The sequence below is a fragment of the Littorina saxatilis genome, linkage group LG14 (assembly GCF_037325665.1).
Source record: "Littorina saxatilis isolate snail1 linkage group LG14, US_GU_Lsax_2.0, whole genome shotgun sequence".
In the NCBI taxonomy this organism is placed as follows: Eukaryota; Metazoa; Mollusca; class Gastropoda; order Littorinimorpha; family Littorinidae; genus Littorina; species Littorina saxatilis.
Genome location: NC_090258.1, coordinates 3,826,449 through 3,851,861, shown reverse-complemented (window position 1 = coordinate 3,851,861; position 25,413 = coordinate 3,826,449). Strand labels below are relative to the sequence as shown.

At 41.6% G+C, this 25,413-nt stretch overlaps 1 protein-coding gene across 1 annotated transcript in view; it reads left to right on the top strand.

Annotated features, from left to right (window-relative positions):
• The first annotated feature begins 3,379 nt into the window (after positions 1–3,379).
• Positions 3,380–25,413, top strand: part of LOC138946804 (motor neuron and pancreas homeobox protein 1-like) — a 32,576-nt gene continuing 10,542 nt past the window's right edge. The window contains exon 1 of the mRNA XM_070318207.1: positions 3,380–4,394. Coding sequence (XP_070174308.1) covers positions 3,380–4,394 — 1,015 coding nt within the window. The remainder of the gene's footprint in view (positions 4,395–25,413) is intronic.

Below are 25,413 nucleotides of genomic sequence, written 5' to 3'. Positions count from 1 at the left end.
CACACACATACACACACACATACGCACATACACCACGACCCCCGTCTCGATTCCCCCCTCTACGTTAAAACATTTAGTCAAAACTTGACTAAATGTAAAAAGGGGGAAAGGCGAAAAACATGAACATTTACTACTTGTTGATTTTAACATAGTTTTCTCTCAATCTCTTTCTTTATTATAAAGCTCTCTCTCTCTCTCTCTCTCTCTCTCTCTCTCTCTCTCTCTCTCTCTCTCTCTCTCTCTCTCTCTCTCTCTCTCTCTCTCTCTCTCTCTCTCTCTCTCTCTCTCTCTTGCTAAAAAAGATAGGTATACTGCACATAATTATTTTTAAAAAAGAGCACCTCCTATTTTTTTCTGGTTCTAAATTCGTAATGAATAAATCAAAACACCCAACTAAACTTCTCATCCCTCAACCCCGAATAGATCTGTATAAATGAAGCCTAAACTTGCCTGGAAGTGATGTCTGGAAGTGATGTCTGGAAGTGATGTCTGGAACTCACTAGGGGCATACATAATTTCTCAGAGAAATAAGAAGTGAAAAAGGCTTTTAAAACAAACTTGTAGATTTTCTACAAATTGATTTTGCTGATTCGTTTACTGATTACTAACACAATATTAATTTCTAATCACCTAATGTCTTGTCAACGCTTTTCGTTGTACATTCTTCGGGGCTACGTTAAGTAGCGTGTGATGCATCAATAACTAACTGACTGGATTGTTACATTATTATATTATATTAAGTCTTATATCGCGCGCGTATCTCCAGACTTGGACTCAAGGCGCAGGGATCTATTTATGCCGTGTGAGATGGAATTTTTTACACAATACACCAGCAGATCGCAGCCATTTCGGAGCATATCCTACTTTTCACGGCCTATTATTCCAAGTCACACGGGTATTTTGGTGGACATTTTTTTTATCTATGCCTATACAATTTTGCCAGGAAAGACCCTTTTGTCAATCGTGGGATCTTTAACGTGCACACCCCAATGTAGTGTACACATTGTTATTTATTGAATACAAGTGATTGTCACTTAATGAGTAAGTTCTTACCTTTAGACTTTTTCCATCACGGGCGAGGGCTGACTGCAAACATGCAGCTATTGCTTACATCCCTTCCCTCGTAAAAACATGCAGCTATTGCTTACATCCCTTTCCTCGTAAAAACATGCAGCTATTGCTTACATCCCTTCCCTCGTAAAAACATGCAGCTATTGCTTACATCCCTTTCCTCGTAAAAACATGCAGCTATTGCTTACATCCCTTCCCTCGTAAAAACATGCAGCTATTGCTTACATCCCTTCCCTCGTAAAAACATGCAGCTATTGCTTACATCCCTTTCCTCGTAAAAACATGCAGCTATTGCTTACATCCCTTCCCTCGTAAAAACAAAACCAATAAAACACCACTTATGTTATCGATATCTCTTATGCAGGCTATTTGCAAAAATAAACAAGAAAAGAACAGAAACGGACAGAGAAATTAGAGATTAAAAAATATAAAGATGAACACACACACACACATACACACATACACACACACACATACACACACACACACACACACACACACACACACACACACACACCCAACTCAAACACATACACAGAGCGAATGCACGCACGCACGCAAACATTCACACACGCACGCACAACTCGCACGGACCCATGCAATCATACACAAACACTCGCACGCCCCCCCCCCCCCCCCCTCATTCCCCCGCACACACACAACTTCTCCCAAGAAAACTTTTTAAACATTACCGATCCGTTTCAAGAATCTCAAATCGCAGCGAGTACACGCCATCAAAAAGCACTGGTTCAAAAAGTGCACAATGATCAAGGGGAAGTAACCGGGGTCAAGCCGCTAGCAAAACACAAATTGCCCACCCCACAAAAGACAGGGAGGGGCGGGGAGGGTAATAGGGAGGGTCCTAACCCTCTTCAACACCCTTCACTCTTTCTCCTGGACCCCCCAAGCTTTGTATATGACGCATAAAACTCGCCGCGGACAGGCTGTCAGCTATTTAGCGCGTGCTGCTGAAAAAGGAGGCGGGGCTTAGCCGACGCGATTATCGATCCGTCTTGGCGTCTTCCACCAATCGCGGCGCGCTATGCAAATGAGGGGGATTGCGACGGGAAGAAGCAAAAGGCCTTATCGGAAGTGAAATGGTGGAATTTTGTCGCCGACCGCTGAGCGAAGACGTTGATTTTTCCGTAGCTAATCTGTGCGATAGGTTTGGGGTTGAAAGTGACAGGGTCATTTTGGAACAATTACGTTCTCATGCGGATTTTTTCAACGCCTGAAGTTGCTTCTACGACGTTTGAAACTTGACTTTGTACACCCTGAAACGGACTTCATTTGTAGTGGAGCATGCCTATGACAACATTTTGAGTCGATAGTTTTGATAAAAGGTGAGTGATTTCTTTTTGTTTTCATGATGAAAGGAAACAGAAGAAGTGCAGCGGTTCAACTACTTTATAAACACACAAAGTCCATGTAACCTTTATGTCTGTGTAGCTTTTAAATAAAAGACGGGTGTGGTGTGTCAGTGCAACCTTGATGCGTGTTAACATCGAAGATCAGTCTTGCACTGATTTTTTCATTTAATAGTGACAATCATTCGGTTGGATGTTTGATATAGTTTACCGATTTAAAAAAAAAATTTTTTTACCACACACACACATACTAACTGCAAAAGAAAAATAATTGTTTTAGAATACGCACGCTGTCTTTCTTTTTGTGCATAATTCTGTATCTGTCGGACCTTTGATGAAGCTATAAGCACACACAGCAATGTGATCTGTCAACTTGGTTCATATCAGCGACACACACAAACTCACAGTTGTTTTGTTGTAGACATTTTTTGTCCTTGTCATGTTTCCTGAGTGACTAATTTACACACAAACGCAATCTGTACTGATATAAGCTTTACTTGTATACGTTTTAATAAAGATGAAACCTCAAATCAGGCACAGAAACAAGTTGTTAGAATTCAAGATTACCAGTGTGTCTTAGCTGTTATTTGGGAATGTTCTCCATACCCATGGCGCTTGTGTTTACAATTTACGAACTGAACATTTTCCTTAAAAAAATGGTCTTGGAGCTAATAGTGATAAAAAAAAAATAACAAAACATGTTGAAAACGTGTATTATTCGAACGCAACGCAACAAAAAAAGTTTATCCTTATGAGTACTGTCGGATTTTTGTTATCATCTTTGTGAGAATTCCCTCAGTGATATTTTTTAAAATAACGATTTTCTCAATGTCTAAGCAAAAATGCAATAATGCATAGCTGTATACTAAGTAGATGAAATAAATGCTTTAACGGTCACATAACTTTAATTTTTTTCTTTCTTTTCCAGGACACAATCCACGATGGAGGGTCGGAAATCTTTCAGTATTGACGCCCTGCTTTCAAAAACCACCACCAGCAAATCCAGCAACACAAGCACATCAAACAACAACAACCCCAGCAATAATAACAATAACAACAACAACAACAATGCCGTGAAGAACAATATCAACGCACAAACAAGCCCCAGTCCGACGCCAAAACTTCACAGCGTCGGGTCTCCAACCACCACCATCCCCACCACATCAACGACAACGGCTAACATCATCAGGACCAACAACAGCAACAACAGCAAATCTGGAAGCATCCACCCTCACCTCAACCCCCATCACCCTCGTCTCCCCTTCCCGCCTCACCTCCCTCACCACCACAACCCTCACTCTCCCCCTCCTCACCCTCATCATCCACCTCATCCAGTCTTCGGGAGGATGCTGCCTCAGAACCTCAGCAGTCATCAGAACCAGCACCTGAGGTCGTCAGCAGCTTCTCCCCCCACCTCCTCCCCTCCTTGCCATCCACATCATTCTCCTCGCCCTTCCTCGTCAGCAGCTTCTCCACCCACCTCCTCCCCTCCTTGCCATCCACATCACTCTCCTCGTCCTTCCTCGTCAGGCTCCAGTCCTTCTGCTTCCCGGAGCCCGGACTCCGTCAGAGACTCTGCATCACCTGGGGGTCCTCATGGGGGTCTTCGAGGGTCCACAGCGGGTCTCCATCCTCACCGACCCTCGCAACACTCGCCTCCCTCCTTCATCCCCAGGCCCGGACTGCTCAACATCCAGCACCCGTCTCTCGCCCAGCCCGGACACCCGCTCAACGTGTACCAGGCACACCCTCTCTTCGGGTACGCGGGTGGGCAGGGGCTTGGCGTGGGGCTGGGGATTGGGGGAGGCAACCCCCTGTCCATGATGAACGGGAGCGCGTTCCACAGCCCCGGGGAACAGGCGTTGAAGATCGCTCAGCTGCAGGGGCTGAGTTACGCTGAGTGGCTGGCAAGAACCGGCATGTACGTGTCGAGGATGGTCGACTATTCGCCTAATTGTGAGTATGGTGTGTGTGTGTGTGTGTGTGTGTGTGTGTGTGTGTGTGTGTGTGTGTGTGTGTGTGTGTGTGAGTGTGTGTGTGCGTGTGAAAGTGTGTATGTGTGTATGTGTGTGTTTGTGTGTGTGTGTGTGTGCATGTGCATGGGTGTGTGTGTGTGTGTTTGTGTGCATGACTTGTGTGTGTGTGTGCATGACTTGTGTGTGTGTGTGTGTGTGTGTGTGTGTGTGTGTGCTTGTAGTTTGTTGTGGTTGTTGGTGGTGGTGGTGAAACATGATGGTAAGTGATCGTTGTCTTGGTGGTGGATGATGATGATGATGATGATGATGATGATGATGATGATGATGATGATGATGATGATGATGATGATGATGATGATGATGATGATGATGATGATGATGATGATGATGCTGTGGAGGAGGAGGATGAGGAGGAGGAGGAGGAGGATGCACATGATGATAATAACGGAAAAGATGGGGATATTGCTGCTTTTCTGCCGCTGCTGCTAATCACGCCGTGGATCGTGTAACTCTGCATTTGCGCCACCGCAACTTTTTATCGCTTCACGCCGACGAAGAGGCAAGCTGCAAGGTAGGTCTCTCACAGAAAATGAAAATTTGTAGGACTTTCAGGCATCATCTAGATTCTTCATTAGTACATTTTAAAGAAGTATATACTCAAGGTCTAAGGCACGTGCTTTTTTAGTCGAAATGTCAGGTTTCGGCAGTTCAGAAGTCCGATTTCTGCTGGAATTGTAGTAAAAATTGCACGATTTGTCTCTTCCTTCGTAACTTCAACGAAACAGCACTAGTTGATGCATTCCCGTGATGATATCCTGTGAGCTAAACATGTCCTTTGTATTCTTGATGAATGATGTTGCACAATTTTGTCTTTGGGTGACGCACGCGGCAAAAGAAAACACAAACAATTAGACTTCATGTTATACGCCACCGATGCTTGGTGTAATTCGCCACCGCAATTTCACGTCTTGGATGTTATTCGCCACCGCAACTTGTCTAATGAATTGCATAATATGTTGAAGAGTTCAGTGATTCTGTCACTTCCAATTGAAAATATTGATTTGGAGTTGTTCAGTTCAGTGTATAGTTCAGCTTTTGTAGAACACGTTTCTGAGACGCACCTGGCGGCGTTTCACTCCCACATTCTTCGTCATTCTTCTTTCCCGAAAAACGTCACGTCTGTCAGAGGCGTTCTTTTCTCTTCCAGCGTCAAACTGATGAGTTTTTGTGTTGTCGCTGGTAATAGGAATGACTGAATTTTAGAATTATTTCACACACATAAACACCAACGAAGCTTAAGAATTTTAGAATTATGTGGTATTTGGCCCCACAATTTGGTTCCAATCCTGTGTGACATAAACATTGATTAAGATTGTGGAGTGTACTGCAACAAGCATATGCCTTTAAAAAAATAAAATGGAGGAGACAAAGAAATCAGACATCAGAAATGAAAATGATCATGGTCAGGGGATGTAGAAACATGTCCACTACAAACAAAATTGAAATGTTTTGGCAGTGGGTTGTAAAAACAGAATAAATAAATTAAATAAATAAATTGAGAAAAAAAATGCATACAGGGGTTAGTTTCACTGATATAAAATCAGTTGTGTTTGTGTGCGGGGGAGGGGGGGCTGATCTGAGCAGCTTGCCAGTAACTAATAATAATAATAATAATTAAATTTAATACGCGCGATTTCTCATTACGAGCTCAAAGTGCGGCGCTTTGTTTCAACACGTACGCTCACATGGTGACAATCGTACAACACACACTCACCATGTGGTACGAAGGATTAAAGCTGCAATTAGGAAATCAGAATTTGGAAAAATAATTTTTTTTTAATTTTTGCAGATGGGCACAATTAATTTACATTTTTGAAATGGTGGAGGAAAACAAACTGGTAGGACCCGGAAGAAAACCACTGACGACAAGCTTTTAATGCATAGCGTAAACCCAAATTCACTTTATGAACTGTCCCGGCAAGGGATTGAACCCGAGGCCAAGGAAATCAAGCGGATCATAGGGGCAGAACGCTATCCATCCTGCCATTCGTCACCTTACACTAAGTAATGTTCAAACCATGCGGAACATTTTTGTACATTCTTGTATGTGTAGTCAATCTTCCGAATGTAAATGAATGCATAAAGGAACATGAGGACAAACTTTTCATCAGCGTGCCTTCCTAGAAGTGAAATCTCATTGGTGAAAACGTTGGTCTTCATGTTCTGATGTGTCTTTATTTTGCTGCGTAATCTGTTCAGATCATCACTAGCAGTCATCGATGCATTTCCCACTTGTAAATATAGTATTTTTTTTCACTCTTACGGTAAGCACTGTTATATTTCCTATTGATGTCATCATACCCTAAACCTCTTGAATCTCATAGTCCCAGGGATTTTTTTTTTGGGGGGGTCATATATATATATATATAAAAGCACATTCCAGTACATGTGGGTTATACACTCAAGTACAGATAAGGGGTGGGGACGTAGCTCAGTTGGTAGCGCGCTGGCTTTGTAGCCAGTTGGTCACTATCAGCGTGGGTTCGATCCCCACGTTCGGCGAGAGATTTATTTCTCGGAGTCAACTTTGTGCAGACTCTCTTCGGTGTCCGAACACCCCCGTGTGCACACATGCGCACGAAAAAGATCCCACGTTCACAGCGAAAGTCTCAGGGCTTGGAAAACACGAAGACACGCATGCATCATCTCTCGTCTCTGATTATCATGATCGTATTTCGATACTTTGACGAGACAAACCCAATGCTGGTGTGTCGAAGAAGACAGCCACAGCGGGCTTGTTCGAATCAAAGTATCACACCATATCTTCAGCGTATTACCAATACCTGTCCCAATATAGACCAGTTGGTCTAAGAGGACGTTAAAACCATAATAGTCAGTCAATAAGTACAGATAAGCATACTTTTCATACAGAAGAAGAAGAAGTAGAAGAAGAAGAAGAAGAAGAAGAAGAAGAAGAAGAAGAAGAAGAAGAAGAAGAAGAAGAAGAAGAAGAAGAAGAAGAAGAAGAAGAAGAAGAAGAAGAAGAAGAAGAAGAAGAAGAAGAAGAAGAAGAAGAAGAAGAAGAAGAAGAAGAAGAAGAAGAAGAAGAAGAAATACTACAGTTTGATTTGTCAACTCATGGTGCCTTTAAATCCTTTGCATAGGCAAGATCACGCCACGCCCCTGAGTTTAAAACTTGCAGCACTAAAGTTAAAATGCTCCTATCAATTGCTGTCAGTTTTGTGACAAAAATAAAGGTTTAAATGCCTCCACGATGTTGTTGCGTTTGAAAATAACAATTTGCGTAGTGCGGTGGCGAATAACAAAAAATGCGGTGACGAGTTACATCTAACATTGATTTGATGCGGTGGCGAATTACAGAGAGTTGTTGACACTCTGTTTTTATCTGCTTCTTGCAAAGTATATATGGAACTATATACAGAGAAACTACACGTGGAGATTCATAAAACATTAAAGTTATCAGTGAACATGTCCAAGAATAACCAGTAATCTCCGTTTTGTTGCATTTGACGCAGAAACTGAAAATATGCCCAAAACATGGGGAAACGAGAAGAAAAACAGATCGTCACGATCACCAGGGCCATCAAAGCATCAAAAAATATATACAGAAATATAGCTAAGGATATAAGTATGTGAAATGCAACACTTGAGAACATGCTGAGTGCCTAGCATTCTAACAATTTAATTTATCATTCGAGAGACCTACCTCGCAGCTTGCCTCTTCGTCGGCGTGAAGCGATAAAAAGTTGCGGTGGCGCAAATGCAGAGTTACACGATCCACGGCGTGCTAATGGTGGTGATATTGATGATGACGATACTTTCAAGGTTGATGGTTATGATGAAGATGATGACGGTTTTGAGGTCCTCAGATTTAGCATTACAAAACAAATATAATTCTGTAACCCGATGAAATCTCTGAAGATGATTTCACATGTATTTTTGGCTTATAAGACATGTCCCGGGCGAGGAGTGTTAAATAATAGTCTACACCATATTCAACACGGTCACTGGTTGTAATTAAGTAGTTTTTGTTTTTAATCTTTGTTTCATGTTTGTTTAGTCTTTGACTCGTTTTGCATTTAAAGCAATCGGTCACTCGGTATTTTTGTAAATGAATTCTGTCGGCCTGTTTACGTTTGTGTTGACTTAATATGTACTTTCTGGTACTTTCTGTCCAATAATCGTTGACTTTATATATATATGAGGGGTAAATTCATTTTGAGTGCGCCAATATAAATGCATGATCAGAACATTAAAAGTCACGGACGTTTTTACACTGTCAAATATTTTCAAACAAACTGATCGCCGTATTCCCCAAAACCCTGTACAGTTTTTTCGCATAATGCGTCTACGGCATAAGTCATAACATGACGTCATAGCTTGCAGGAGCTCCAGCGAACGCTTAAAGGCCTATTTCTTCCGTGAAAACAGCCTTCTGCTCAGTGTATCCCATAATTATGGCCTTGTTTTTACGTGGGATAAAGCTATCTTTCCACTTGTTCACATACCAAAGTTGACATTCTAACTGCTTCATATTCCGTTTGGACTTTTTTTTAAAGGAATTAATTTTTCACATTGACACTTGTGTTAATTTAGACATTATTCATCAAATATTCTCATTATAACATATAACAATAACAGCACTTTATTTAATGGACAATAAAGTGCTGTTATTGTTATTGTTATTGTTATTGTTATTTTCTTGATTATTTCCACTCTGCACAGAAAGCACACGAGCAGTTGATTTTTGGTATGTGTCCGGCCTCGCGGAAGGCTGGTCTTACCGCATGTAAAAGTCTGAGGTGGTGAGCCGAATAGTTTACACGGCAAGGAGCGTGAAGGCTGGTCTTACCGCATGTAAAAGTCTAAGGTGGTGAGCCGAATAGTTTACACGGCAAGGAGCGTGAAGGAGTGTGCCTGTAAGTGAATGACAGTCGACATGTCTTGCATACCATCCCAACACCTGTGTCATAGTTTCATTAATGACAAATACCTGTACATGGGCAGTGTGCAGACCAATTGAATTCCTCGGCTTTACAGTGTGAGTGATAATGGCGGTGCTCGAGATAAAACAAAGGACACTGTCGGTGGTCTTAAAGGGATATGTTCCATTGTAGGAGTGCTTCTTTTTTTCAAAACGCTCGTACATTAATGTGGAATAATGCAAATGGCCGTGCTGTACTGTTTGAATATTCCGTACATATGCAGTTTTTAAATTATTTATCATTATTTTTAAGAGGTAAGCGTGACAAAAAAGAGTCCACCGTGTGTTCTGTATGGGACTTCTTCTTCTTCTTCTTCTGCGTTCGTGGGCTGAAACTCCCACGTACACTCGTGGTTTTTTTGCACGAGTGGAATTTTACGTGAATGACCGTTTTTTACCCCGCCATTTAGGCAGCCATACGCCGTTTTCGGAGGAAGCATGCTGGGTATTTTCGTGTTTCTATAACCCACCGAACTCTGACATGGATTACAGGATCTTTTTCGTGCGCACTTGGTCTTGTGCTTGCGTGAACACACGGGGGTGTTCGGACACCGAGGAGAGTCTGCACACAAAGTTGACTCTGAGAAATAAATCTCTCGCCGAACGTGGGGACGAACTCACGCTGACAGCGGCCAACTGGATACAAATCCAGCGCGCTACCGACTGAGCTACATCCCCGCCCTCTGTATGGGACAAGCGTTTGTTTTGGAACGTAATTTTGCCTAGTTTCGACGCACGTTTACCCAAGTCTTGTTTCACTATTTTGAGTGTATGTATTTGGAAATACGTGTGATAAGAAATACTGACCAAGTCGAGAGCGCCGTTTTGATTGCAGTTAATACTACGCGGAGAATATCGCTTTAAGATTGCTGTGAAGATCGGAAGTTGATTAGCTCAGTGTCGCGCTGACAGGCTTGTTTGGAATTCTGAGGGCTAAGCACAAACACGCAGGTGTTACAAGATTTGATTGTTTTGGTTTTAAAGCGGAGAAATGCATCGTGTTGGGGCTTCTGTGACTTTTCCAGACAAGACAGTTAGTGTTATGCATGAAGAATGCAGATGGTGCTGTGTAGATTAGTTTTATTTATGAATTATGTAGATTTTTGTTTTACGTGCGCGCGCGTTCCAGTGTGTATGTGTGTGTGTGTGTGTGTGTGTGTGTGTGTGTGTGTGTGTGTGTGTGTGTGTGTGTGTGTGTGTGTGTGTGTGTGTGTGTGTGTGTAGGTGCTAATAAGCGGGGGGAAATGTAATAATGATGATCCTCGCTTCTTAATCGCTTCTTTGTTATCAAAGCTTACAGCGATTTAAAAAAAAATAAGTTAAATAAAAGTATGTGCACAGGGACAAGGGGGGACATATTGTAGGTAAAACTAGAACAGAAATCATAACATACAAAGACACGGACTCGCAGTAAATAAGGGAAGTTTACAAACTCATAGACTTTAACACTAGCTAGAGGGGATGAGAAAAAGCTAATGAGCGCACACACGAATAAACATATACAGTTATGTATATCAACTTCAATATCAAATGACACACACAATTTCAAGAAACAACAGAATGATCCAAAAAAAATATTAAAAACAAAGCTGTTACCGTACTCACATGCAAATCTAACTAGGAGCGAATTATTTGTGCAATGCATGTGTTACTTCATGTGTGTCAAATCGTGAAGAGTTTCTTTCAAGGAATCCGGGAGGTTTCCATCCATTCTGTAAGTAGTAAATTTACATTGTCAACAGTCCGTGCCTTTCTTGAAAGGCGTTATAACACTATTCATTCAAATACATGTGTCATTCTAAGCACTATTCATTCAAATACATGTGTCATTCTAAGCACTATTCATTCAAATACATGTGTCATTCTAAGCACTATTCATTCAAATACATGTGTCATTCTAAGCAATAATGTGGATTCAGAAGAATGAAACACAGTTGAAAGCAGTGTTGCAATGCATACCAACAACAACAACAGCAATGACCACGACGTCAACTACAATATCAACAACAAACAAACAAACAAACAAACAAACAAACAAAGCCATTTTACAAAATGCAAGAAGAATGTTTAAAAAACAAACTCATGAAAATGTTTACCGTAATGTTACTTCTTTCTCAATCACATCATCTTTAATTTCGCAACACGGTTCAGATTTACATTCATGAATTCCCAAACCGAACCAAAACCAAATACTGCTATGAGGTTAATGTGGTGACTTAAACAGCAATTGTGTCCACATTTAAACCGTTAAAAAGAATAAAAATAAAAATAAGATAAAAAACGCAAACGAGCATTTAAGCACATTACCTAACTATAACGCAGACTGGCGTAACTCGTATGCAATTTCCCCCGGTAGACTCTTCAGGATGCAAGTGATTGAAATGTGACGAGCAATTAATTCGTAGAGTGTTCGCAATGTAGAACAAGATGGTGTTTCAATGAGCCTGTGTGAGACGGTATACATGAGTAGATCTACCAAATTATATTTTATGTTTATCCTTCCAAGCTTTACTGGAAGCTTTCTCAAACTATTAATCTGATATAAGCAGTATGCTGATTTACAAAGTGTTTACTCTTATATATTGTAATGTAAAGTACCAACAGAAACTGATCTTTCTGATATGTTTTCTCATTTACGTTTGCGCAAGCGCTGTAGAATCTGCTTACTTTTTTTACATTTAGTCAAGTTTTGTTTTTCATTTACTTAGATTTCAATTTTTTTTAATTTTGTTTTTATGTGTTCAGCGTTGTGTGCTATGGAGTAAAATAAATTAGCATTATTTTTTTAATTGATTTGTATTTATATTTTTCCTTTCAATTCTTACTTCTAAGCTGTGTTTATTTATTTAGCAATTTGAACTCACTGTGTTATATTTGGTCAGGTTTTTTTTCTTCTGTTTTGTAAATATTTAATGCGCTTGCTTGCAGTGTATTTCTTCATTATTCCGCTGTTATGTAGGATTAGGGAAGGGTTTAAAAGTTTGTATTTATGTCTGATTAACTGTTTGATTTAATCTGTTCTTTGGTCTGATGATATATTTTTAACTTAGTATTTAATTATCTTTTATATGTTTCTTTCACAAAAATGTACTTTCGGGTTCTTCTTCTTCTTCTTCTGCGTTCGTGGGCTGAAACTCCCACGTTCACTCATGTTTTTCCACGAGTGGAATTTTACGTGTATGACCGTTTTTACCCCGCCATTTAGGCACCCATACGCCGCTTTCGGAGGAAGCATGCTGGGTATTTTCGTGTTTCTATAACCCACCGAACTCTGACATGGATTACAGGATCTTTCCCGTGCGCATTTGGTCTTGTGCTTGCCTGTACACACGAAGGGTGTTAAGTCACTAGCAGGTCTGCACATAAGTTGACCTGGGAGATCGGAAAAATCTCCACTCTTAACCCACCAGGCGGCAGCGACCGGGATTCGAACTCACGACCTCCCGATTAGGAGGCTGACGTCTTACCACCACGCCACTGCGCCCGTCACTTTAGGGTTCAATAACACGCCCAGGTTTTGTAAACTTAGGGGGATAAGCAACATAGAAAGGGAGAGGGGGGGGGGGGGAACGGGTCACATTAAGAAAGTAAACCTAATCTATAGAAGTTAACCTCTTCCTCAGTATATTTTCCAAAGATTAAGAATTGTACCACACAAGGTTTCTCGCGATTAAAGGACGTGCCGATCTTAAAAATTAACGGCGTGTGGTTGGGAACGCTTTAAGTACAAGAGACTATTTCTTCAATTATATTCTAATGAAAACCCCACCTAGGTACCCATAAACAGCAAGCACTTTTCGGTTTTTTTCTTTGCTTGTTTTTAAAAGGGGTAGTCACACAAAACAACCAAGAGAGAAAGTGATTATCTGGCCTCCCTTTCAAAGACATCAAAGGGAAGTAAGCAGAGATAAGGCAAGCAACTCTGTGTATGCAAAATAGCAGGTGTCGCGAGTTATCAGCCGTATCCCCCCTACGTCACGCAGAGTGTATAACGGGTACGTTGATTTCATCCTTAATCACAGACTGGAGTGAGCTTGCTTTTCAATGGAGATTACACAGCAGATGTGCCAGATTGTCACCACTTCACGCACTGTTATAAAACTTTCTCTTGTCTCCTCTGCTTCACCCCCGACAAAATTTGTCAACAGGAGATCAAGATTTTTAACAAGATTTGTAGAAACAGATGTGAAAGTTATGAAGTTTTAGAACCCCTTTTTTTTTCTTTTTTTTTCTTTTTTTTACAGTGATACTCCTAATTGTAAATAAATCTAAAAACAAAGAGACTGCCAACGTTCCAAAATTCAGAATCAAGAAACAAGAAAGGTAAGTTGTTGGAACGTTTGTTATTGACAATAATGTTTTTGTTTTTTATTCTGATTGTAAACAGTTTTTAAGCATGGAGCTCGCCATGTGAACCGAGAAAAGAAACACACTTGCATCGGTCTCGGTTAGCCATCGGTCTCGGTTAGCCATCGGTCTCGGTTAACCATCGGTCTCGGTTAGCCACCGCCGTTAATGTCAGCTGAAGAGACGATACCATACAAATAACAAATATAAACCAACCAACTTCTTGTCTCCTCTCTTCTTTTTCCCTTTTCTCTCTTTCTTTTCAAGCTTCCTTCCACTTCCACGAAAAGAGAAAGAAACTGAAGGACAATCTCTGTGAGAAGAGTAAGAAAATAATTGCAAAGCTTCTGCTATCCAAAGCAAACGCATTAAAAGAAAACGTTTCGATGGAAAATAACTGCAGAAAGGACACTTCCCAAAGTAACTTTTTAATTTAATCAAAGCCGCTGAATTTTTTTACGATTTTTTAGCATCTGCATGAACATTTGGAATCAAAGTCAAACGAAACAGTTATAAATACATAACATTGTTGATTACATATTCAGCGGCCAACGGGGAAGTATTATTGAACAAAACTGAATCTACGAGAATTGACTTGTTCCCGTGTTGATCAATCAATCAATCAATATGAGGCTTATATCGCGCGTATTCCGTGCTTACAGTTCTAAGCGCAGGGATTTTTTTTTAAATTTTTTTTTATGCAATTTATATCGCGCACATATTCAAGGCGCAGGGATTTATTTATGCCGTGTGAGACGGAATATTTGTACACAATACATCACGCATTCACATCACCAAACATCTAATGAGCAGGGATGATTAGACAGTCTCATTATTTATTTATTTATTTCTTAGAAAAGAAATAGGGTGGGAGGATGGAGAAGAGAACTACATAATTTGTTATGATGAAAAATCACCACCAAAACGGAAGAAAAGGAAATAATTACGATATCTTGCGTTCGTGTTTCTATAACGAAACAAACCGTGTTTTTATTATGCAAAGGGCAATAAACGAGCACAAAAGCACAAACACTGAATACACGGGTTTTGCATGAGCTAAACTGATGAAATTAGTGTTTGGGTTTGGTCAAAGGTTCATGCTTCAAAATGAGTTTTGCAATTTTAGAATGATTTTTTTTTTTAAGAAATCGCATTATAAAATGTTGTTGTTGCTTGTTTTTCTTTCGTTTACCGACGCGCAGACTTTTTCTGTTCAGTACACAGCCAGGGAACTTGATCCGGTCACCGTGAAAATTAACAAACAAACAAACACGCAAACATTCTTAATAAAATCAGAAACATCCTGAAACCAATCTTTTTATTTTCAGAATACAAAAATGACGAGAGAAAAACACTCTTCTTGCTTTGTACAGGTCTTGTATTCTGTTACTGCTCCCGTTGTTGGGCGCGGCCTTGATCAGAGATGTGCTTAACTATTACTGGCTCTGTGGGAGACTCTCAGCTTACAAAAACTTGTATTTTTTACTTCAATGCCTTACGAAAATTGAAGACACAATCCTTCCCCGTGAAAACAGTTGGTCTCGCCATCACAGACCTGTATGGGCAGCTGTGACATGTGATAAGCACATCCCTCCACATGGACACACACCAAGAATCAACATCCTCAAAGCTTTCTGTGCAAAACGTGCAGAGGGGAATTATTTCATTCATTAATATCGCTAAAAAAAAAATTAAAAAAAATCCACTACCACCCAATCTTTGTGTCGGCGCAATGTTAGAATCTTAATACTACACAGAAATTCAGTCCGAAATGGATTTTTTTTTTTATATAATGTGACAACTTGTTATCAGCTGGACTCGTTTCACGTGGTTTTTAGTTTGTCGGTGTTTTTTTCTGAATAGAAAGTACCTCTTATGTTCATAGCCATTGATTAATCTGTTTCGTGTGTATCTATTTATTCATTTACTTATTTTTTTGTTTTAACTTGTTTGTTTCTTTTTTATATTTTAATTTTTTTACATATGGATCAATCAATTGATTGATTGATTGATTGATTGGTTTGTTTATGGATCTTATGATTGATTGATCGATCGATCGATCGATGGAATGATCGATTGATTGATTTATTGATTTATCTATTCTTTTTCAACTACTTTCTTATTAATTCCTTTTGTATAATGTATTCGTTTATTTTTTGTTCATCGTTTTATTTTGCGGTTATATAACATTATTTTGCAAATGTTACGATCCATTATGCAATTTTGAAGTTCTTTAACTAATACGTAAATATGAGTATGTCGCGCATAGCAGAACAATGCATTTTAGGTGAATGTTGTGAAGTTAGAATGGGCGGTTCTGGTGAGGTTATGGCAGCCCCCTCTTTCTTTCGGCTGGTAACTGGCGCCACCTCGTGGCAAGATCACACGAAAAAGGAAAAAAAACTTGCATTGGTCCCAAATAGCATATCGGTTTGGTTTGGTTCGTGTGTAAGTCGTGCATTTTATACGGTAAACAGACAATGGTCGGTTCTGGTGAGGTTATGCCCCCTGTTTCTTTCGTTTGGTAACTGGCGCCACCTCGCGGCAAGATCACAGGAGTTGTCTCGCGTTATCACCCCAGAAGCGCTCATTACAGTGCGCATCACCGTGTCACGTCCATCATGGTTATAGTCCACAAAACACATGCGCTATTTGTTTTGTTTTGTTGGGGCGGGGATATAGCTCAGTTGGTAGCGCGCTGGATTTGTATTCAGTTGGCCGCTGTCAGCGTGAGTTCGATCCCAGATTCGGCGGAAATTTATTTCACAGAGTCAACTTTGTGTGCAGACTCTCTTCGGTGTCCGAACCTCCCCCCGTGTACACTACATTGGGTGTGCACGTTAAAGATCCCACGATTGACAAAAAATTGCTTAGGCACAGTTAATAATTGTCTACCTATACCCGTGTGACTTGGAATAATAGGCCGTGAAAGGTAAATATGCGCCGAAATGGCTGCAATTTACTGGCCGTATAAAATTTCATCTCACACAGCATCACTGCAGAGCGCCTAGAACTGTACCCACGGAATATGCGCGATATAAGCCTGATTGATTGATTGATTGATTGTTTTGTTTTGCTTTTGTGTATTTGCCATCTACTCTCACCTAGTCTTTTTCTCTCCCTTTTTCTCCCAATGTTAACTTTTAAACAACTTCTTTTCACGGGTAATTTATTTTAAATTTTGTAAAACGACACAACATTCTGTTAAAGCTATGATTATGATAAGATGCCCCAAATTACGATATAATCATAATAAGTGCCCATAAGTAAGATCTAATTGTTATAAGGTGACCAAAAGTCGAATTCATTTATAATAAGGTGCAAACAAATAAGATCCAAGGATGAAGAGGAAAAATAGACATAAACAATATGATTTAAAAAAAATCTGTAGCGCTCTACTTTCAAACATATTTCATCCTGAAATATGGCAAACGGGAGAGAGAGAGAGAGAGAGAGAGAGAGAGAGAGAGAGAGAGAGAGAGAGAGAGAGAGAGAGAGAGAGAGAGAGAGAGAGAGAGAGAGAGAGAGAGAGAGAGAGAGAGAGAGAGAGAGAGAGAGAGAGAGAGAGAGTGCAGGCACAGCACATCAAAAAATATTTAAAAAAACAGCAGAAAAAGAAGCAGCAAAGAGGAACAGAGAGGAATCGAACTCCCTTCAGCGCGTGACGTATTACGCAGGCACGTGACGCCTCTTTGCCACAGCAGCGCCTTCTAGTGACCAAAAGGGAGGTAATTTGGCGGCCGCGCTGATTAAGTCCCCCTAGATGGGCCCGGCAGCTGTAGAGGGAAGCAACTCATCGGACTCTGTCAACAGGGCCGACAATCAAGGCTGGATTAAAGCAGCATTTTTTCACCAGAAAGATCGCAATTTGCTAATTTAATTTTCCATTTCATTGCTATTAGTCGCGCGAGGCGAGGGCGAGGAGAAAGGGAGAGAATGGCAGGGGGAGCAACTCAATCGCTCCTTCCCAGGGAGACCTGGCCGGCGTTTTGCTGCTCATCACCAGCACACAGTTCAATAGCTGCCGTCCTTCCCTCCTGTCCGCTGAGGGTCGGGGTAACATGCAGCTCTTTTTGCGTCACGTGCTCCAACGCTACACTACTCCTCTCTGACTGAAGCCCGTTTAGCCTCCTCACTGCTCCTTTGCTATTGATAGAATCACTGAACTAGTCTTTATTACAGCTCTGTTCATCTATCTCAAACATGTTTTGTTTGCTATTTAGACAGCGTTGGAAACGTGTAATTGTCTTCCTGGCTTTCGTTAAATAAAAATCGGCAGGTTTCACTAAAGTCAAAAGACATCTTTTTTTAATAATAAAAAAGAATTCCAACTAAAAATTACATCAACACAAAACAAACTAATCAACCCCCACACAAACAAGTTTTATTATATGAATAAATAATGAACAACAACAAAATCTATAGCTCAGTGAGAGATACGAACTTTACATTGAACGAGAGCTGCATCTTACCCGACCAGCCTTTTTCGCCCTGCTGTCTTCAGGGAGGTCTGGGGGAGGGTTGCGTCGCGATCAGGACAAGCGTCTTAGCTGTGCCCGTGGGTCCGTTTGTGAAGAGAGATGTTCGCTGGATTTTCTTGATGTGACGTTTTTGTGCAAGAAATTTCCTTGATTGCTTTAGGGATGTGGACAAGAGAGAGAGAGAGAGAGAGAGAGAGAGAGAGAGAGAGAGAGAGAGAGAGAGAGAGGGGGGGGGGCAGAAGGGGAGGGGGGGGCCGGGGGCCTATGGCTACACACAATAAGCCTGCAGGGTAGGCTTCCGGAAATATACCATAGTGGAGACACTGATTTCTCCTATTGATTTTCATGTAGACTAGTTGTGTATAGTACAATAATCTATTTTTTACATAAGAAACATATTGTGATTTTGACGAAATATTCCTAGCTACACCAGAAAAGGACAAGACTGCTTATTTCTAAACTTAACCTTACACGAATATTTTGATCAGAACATCGGGGGGAAAACACCTACCCTGGTCTGGCATCAGAAAAACAGACCGGAGGAGATACCAACAGCACAAAAACGAACCAAACAACAAAAGGACAGTTCTCATTTTCCGCATCGGACAGTGCCAAGGGTCTTTAGGATCACCCCCACCCCCCTCCCCTCCAACTATTTGTATTCATCCCCGGTCTGCGGGTCTGTGAGGCCCCCCTCCGGGTTGTCGCCTAGATTGGAGCCATTAGCATGATAAAACTCGCCAGCACCGATCGCGCACTGCGCCCTATCAAATAAATGCCCGTCGTCAAAGCCTCGAGGAGTTCGCTCCCATCTCTCCACCGCTTGTCTCCCTTTTGCGTGGGAGCTCTTCCGATGATGAGGGAAATTAGCGGAGCTTCCTGAATGGCGGCCGGGCGGTGAAAAGGCCTGCAAAGGGAACATCTTTTTGCCTTGTTGTCCGCTTTCTGCCCCATTGCAGGCGTGAGGCGCGCGTGCTGGCGGTGATGATGATGATGGGGCTGATTAGTTAGGCCGCGTTCAATGCCCACACCCGCTCTGCGCACCACAATGGGGCGAGCATCTGTACTGCAGGGAACCAGGCGTGAGGCTGTGTGACGTGGGGACAGACTTTTCACGTCATTCTTGGCGTCAAATACGTCACGCCTCGCTGCGTCATCACGGTTGGATGCATGGTCGCACGGGGGACATGGAACTGTAGTACACATCCTTCATAGTACCTTCATAGTATCGGTTTTTTACTCAAGTGCATAGAATGTCGCGTGCGCAAAATTGAGGCCAAGAGGTTTTACTGAGCTAAATATTGAGCTAAACTGCTTGCTCACATGTCTCTGGCCTTAACAAGCTGGACTTAATGTTTAGGCTACATCACTGATCATCTCAGCTCAAAAAAGTGCAGTGCGGCCCCTCAAGCAAAAAGTACAGGAATTACTATGCGCTTAGCAGTAATTTTACAATAGTTAGGCGACTTAAGTCAGTCATAAATTTGCTAGATTTAGTCTACATGCAATTGCCATGTGACCGATGTCTCATCCGGGCTACAAATGCCTTTGGTACAAATGCCTTTCGTTGGCTAAAAATCTGAGAAGGGCACACGTTACCATTCTCGGCCAAGCTTGATGACTTTCAAGACTCAACATTTTGATCACTGATGTAGGTAGTACATATGGTTAAAGGCTTGTCCCTAATTCTTAAAAAATGGTGAATGCGTTCACATGATTTGTGGCTACATGTATATGAAGGACAAGTTGAAAAGATGAACCATACAGTTTTCGACAAAAATACGCATTATTTTCTCCTTAATCCTTGAACATTGTATACTTTCAAGCTAGATCGATGGGTTTCCTTGATCTCAAAAACTCATGTCGGCGATTTCTCAAAAAGACATTTTAAGAGATACATGAACATGGTTGTGGGTCTGTAGCATCAAAATGCAAAAGTTATTTCATTGGTCACTTATAAACTGGTACCCAAAAAGATTTCTAAAGAGTCTTCTAACGGTTTTCTTGTCCAGCAGAGAAGTTCCTATTACAGCGCATTCTTTGTCATTTTACAAAAGGGAAGGCATACAATCTAAACTCAATATAAAGTTACAGATTAAAACGTTAATGTTTATATATTTGTCACATTATTTCTTAAGTATTCGCAAGATTAGGGTTGTTTCTTGAAGGAAGAAAACACTCCTGGAACCTCGAAATATTAATTCCAAAATGCCTAGGATATGAATGAGTTAATTAATGGACGAATCAATGAATAAACGAATGAATGATTGAATGAATAAACAAATTAAGAAATTAATACTTAGATGAATAAATATGCAGTAAATAAATAAACAAATAAATGAATAACTATTATCTTGATGCGAAGAAAATGCATAAAAAAAGTAAAAAACCCAAGAGAGAAAGGAAGGGAAAGAAAGGGAGAACATGAGAGAAAATGAAAATCAACCCATCAACCATCAAATTTGCGTAATCGATTTGACAACGAGTATAGGACTGAATGCACCACTTGCGAGGGGATACGCGGCTGCCTTGTTCCTCGTTCTACAATCCGCCGTCCATTGTGGGCAGCCTTCACGCCACTGACGCACACTCTCACGCCTCACGCATCTTCAGGCCTGATTGCACTGCATGCACAAGGAACTTAGTCGATAAATATCGACAGGGGGCCGACAAATGGTTTAAATGGGAAATGTGTGTATATGGGTGTGGGTTTGAAACAAACAAACAAACCAACCCATGTGAACCCCGGGCCGCAGGCCTTCGATGTAGTGATTGAAAAAAAAGGATGTTCTCAAATGGTTCAATTCTCATTTGGTCTGATTCTCAAATGGTACCGGTATACTCCCCCCCCCCCCCCCCCTGGCCGCAGGCCTAGGAGTAAAATTTTTATAGACACTGACCTTCTTCCCAGGGGTCATTGACCCAGTTTTAGCTATGAGAGGTGGTTCGCCCAGAGGCTGTAGAGTATACTGGGGCGGTCTCTTTGATGTCTTGAGAGGAAACTTGGCCAGGGTAGTACATGCACCAGAACTGGTGGACACCAAGGACAAACATGAAATCGAAGCAGTTTGCTTTCAGAGAGAACGGTCGTCAGCAACTCAAACTTCTCTGTTTTCTTTTTTTTTTTAAATCTGACTTTCTTTGTGGCCCCCTGACTCCGCCCCCCTCCCTCTGTAAGGACCCCCCTCCACAAGGACCGATTTTTGTCAACATTTTAAAGGTCGCTAGAGAGGGGTTCCACTGTATGACCTAACCGCTACTGGCAGACGGCCTCAATCTTCACGCGCAAAGACGAGATTAATAGGTGCTCGGTTTTGGTATTTTGAATTACATTACATTAAACCTTTGTTGGGTTTCATGGTCATGGCAACAGCCATAATAATATTACATGATGTATAATATCATATTTCAGCATATGTGAATTACATGTCATCATACTAAACTGTCATACATTTTTATTCCTACATTATTCTGATTGATCACAACCAAACCTACTATCATTGGACACATCCAAATGCAAGCGCCTGTTCTTGACAATTTCTCTCTGATCTAAATATAAAATCAGTGCAATTTCCTGGGTCGGGCTTTGCCACAGACACTCACGGTTTGGCCTGTAGGTAAAATGTACAATGTATTTTCTGATTTGTGCACAAAAGCTTTTTTTCTTTTTTCTTTTTTTTAACATAACAATGTTTAATGTCACTGTATGTTTAAAAGACCATGGTCATATTTGTAAAAAAAATGTTAAATTAGAAAATAAATAACATTTTGGTTCATGATTTTTCCTACACCTGTGCTAAAAATAAGAAATAAAAATGTCGGGTATATAAGTCACTCAAATACAGCTAGGTATGAATGGCTCGGTTTGAGTTTGTTGCAGTTGACCCTGCACAATGCGACATATCATGTTTTTGTTGAACAATTTTGACGTCACCCCTCCCATAGGGTGACGTATTTCACAACTTCCTGTGTTACACAAACTCTGTGATGACCAATTTTGACGTCACCCCTCCCATAGGGTGACGGATTTCACAACTTTCTACAGATGAACAATTTTGACGTCACCCCTCCCATAGGGTGACGGATGTCACAACTTCCTGTGTACACAAACTGATGACGTATTTCACAACAAAATGGCGCTGCCCATGGTCAACCTCGAAACTATCCGTATAGAATGGGGGCGTCCTCGCCCCCATAATAATGGACAATGGAGGATCTTTGGCAGTGTCCGATTGCGAGGTGTGGAAATCTGACGGGACCTACAATTCGAGTTCTTGTTGAGGATATGCATGTCTCAATGTAAAGGTCTTCTTTGATTGAGTCCGAAGTTGACTTTGCGCAGATTTTACGAAGTCTTTTTTCACCGAACACTTTGCGCCACAACTTCCTGCAGGACACTTCGCGAAGTCTTTTTTTACCGAACACTTTGCGCCAAAACTTCCTGCAGGACACTTCGCGAAGTCTTTTTTTACCGAACACTTTGCGCCAAAACTTCCTGCAGGACACTTCGCGAAGTCTTTTTTTACCGAACACTTTGCGCCAAAACTTCCTGCAGGACACTTCGCGAAGTCTTTTTTCACCGAACACTTTGCGCCAAAACTTCCTGCAGGACACTTCGCGAAGTCTTTTTTCACCGAACACTTTGCGCCAAAACTTCCTGCAGGAGACTTCGCGAAGTCTTTTTTTACCGAACACTTTGCGCCAAAACTTCCTGCAGGAGACTTCGCGAAGTCTTTTTTTACCGAACACTTTGCGCCAAAACTTCCTGCAGGAGACTTCGCGAAGTCTTTTTTTACCGAACACTTTGCGCCAAAACTTCCTGCAGGAGACTTCGCGAAGTCTTTTTTTACCGAACACTTTGCGCCAAAACTTCCTGCAGGACACTTCGCGAAGTCTTTTTTTACCGAACACTTTGCGCCAAAACTTCCTGCAGGACACTTCGCGAAGTCTTTTTTTACCGAACACTTTGCGCCAAAACTTCCTGCAGGACACTTCGCGAAGTCTTTTTTCACCGAACACTTTGCGCCAAAACTTCCTGCAGGACACTTCGCGAAGTCTTTTTTCACCGAACACTTTGCGCCACAACTTCCTGCAGGACACTTCGCGAAGTAGACTGCACGAAGTCGACTTCGCCCAATTAATATCGGTCTTGACAAAAACTCACAGGTTTCATGTTTTCTGTGATGTAATGCAGGTCATATATATACAGACCTGGGAACCCCTGTTTAGCACAAGGAGTATTCTCAAACAATCTTGGTGTATTTTCAGAAACATGAGCGTACACAACACAGCATTTGAACATCCGTGATTCAAGCATGCTTCACACGCGTCCGTCGCAGCATTAATTAAGTTTACCAATACATTCAAAGCACGTGCTTCTTTCAATATTTACTGACCAAAACTGTAATCATGTGTCAAGGTAAATAAACTGCGCAATAATCCCGAGTGCGCTGAATCCAGAAATTGTACATTTTGTCAATCAACGGAAGAAAATGAAAACCACTTTCTGTTTAAATGCCCAGCTTACAATGCAATTCGTCAAAAGTACATTGGTGCTTGTTTTGACCTTGACCAGTTCTCCAACTCATCGTTGTGCATTTTACAGACTGACAACAAATTACGACTGATTGCATTGTCAAATTATCTGTTCTACGGGTTTAGACAAAGAGAAAATCAATTGTGAAATAGGCTGGTATGATCGTTCAACCCATTATCCTTGTCTTCATCTTACTGTATTTTTTTCTGTTTTTACTTCTTGCTCAATGTGTTGATTTTAAGTTGCCTTGCTTCCGGACGGTCAAGTCCACTTTGTTCACCTGCAATTTATGTTCTCCCCCTTGTACATACACATTGTGTTTGATGCAATAAAAATTCGCCTTCGCCTTCTCTCTCTCTCTCTCTCTCTCTCTCTCTCTCTCTCTCTCTCTCTCTCTCTCTCTCTCTCTCTCTCTCTCTCTCTCTCTCTCTCTCTCTCTCTCTCTCTCTCCCGCCTTAAATCTTAATCCTTGTTAAATAAAGTTCAATTCAATTCAATTCAATTCAATTCAATTCAATTCTCTCTCTCTCTCTCTCTCTCTCTCTCTCTCTCTCTCTCTCTCTCTCTCTCTCTCTCTGCCCCCACCCCCCACTCCTCTTCCTCCCCTCTTTTTCTGTCAATCTCGCGCACACGCGGTTTCTTTTTTCACTACCTCCAAACAAATTTCAACATGTGACACGTTTGAATTTTCATTTATTTTTCATCCTCCCTGTCGACAAAAATCGATACAAACACTTAGGAAAATTAGCACGTCATCTTGATGCAACGAAAACCAGGCGGTCAGAAAGTGACACAAGAGTTTGTCGGAATCCATTTTCGACCTCACAACTTCAACCATCTTATATTTTACCCGTCTCTCGCAGCCGCCACTTGATAAAGAAGCACTCAAATCGGTCCGCGCCCTAGGGAAGGGCCAAAAAATCATCACTTGAAATTTTTCCTTCCACTTTGCTCAATGAAAAACACCTCTAACGCATCCCCGACCCATCCCGCAAACATCACCCCCCTGGCCCCGAGCCCTGCCCCCTTCCTATACATGTCGTCTGCTTCTCCCCCAAATTTTCACTTATCAGGCACTCGCCGCGCATTCACTGCGGAGTGCAATTCCACTTCCTATTCAGCAAATGGCGGCGCGGCCGGCAGCAAATCGTGAGAAATTGCCCCTAAATCGAATGTCAGCATCTTTCCGTCTCCCATCGACCTCGGCCCGCCAACCTTTGCCAGCTATGTAATCCCTTCTCCTCGCCTCCGCCGGCACATTTCGGGCTGGCTGGGCCCGGGACAAATGGCCGCTCTCTCCATTACCCGCCGGTCTTTAAAAGACAACTTATTTTGCCGCGGGTCTATCGCCCTTTCGCTGCCTCGTCCGTCCCACATATAATTGAGGACCTCTGCAAACAAACACTTGTTCCGGGCCTTCTCCGAGCCGGCTTTTTCCTTGATTAGTCGGGGCGAGTGATCGCCCTTGCGCTGCCATCTTCTCTTTGTGGAGACGGGAGGTAATTGATTGAGTGCGCGCTGCAAACGCCACTTAAACGTTATAAGTAAACACTGGTATCGAACCGGCCGGAGGAGGGGGGGAGAATCACAGTGTGTGATCACGCGCGTGATGGAAGGAAGGGGAGGAAAC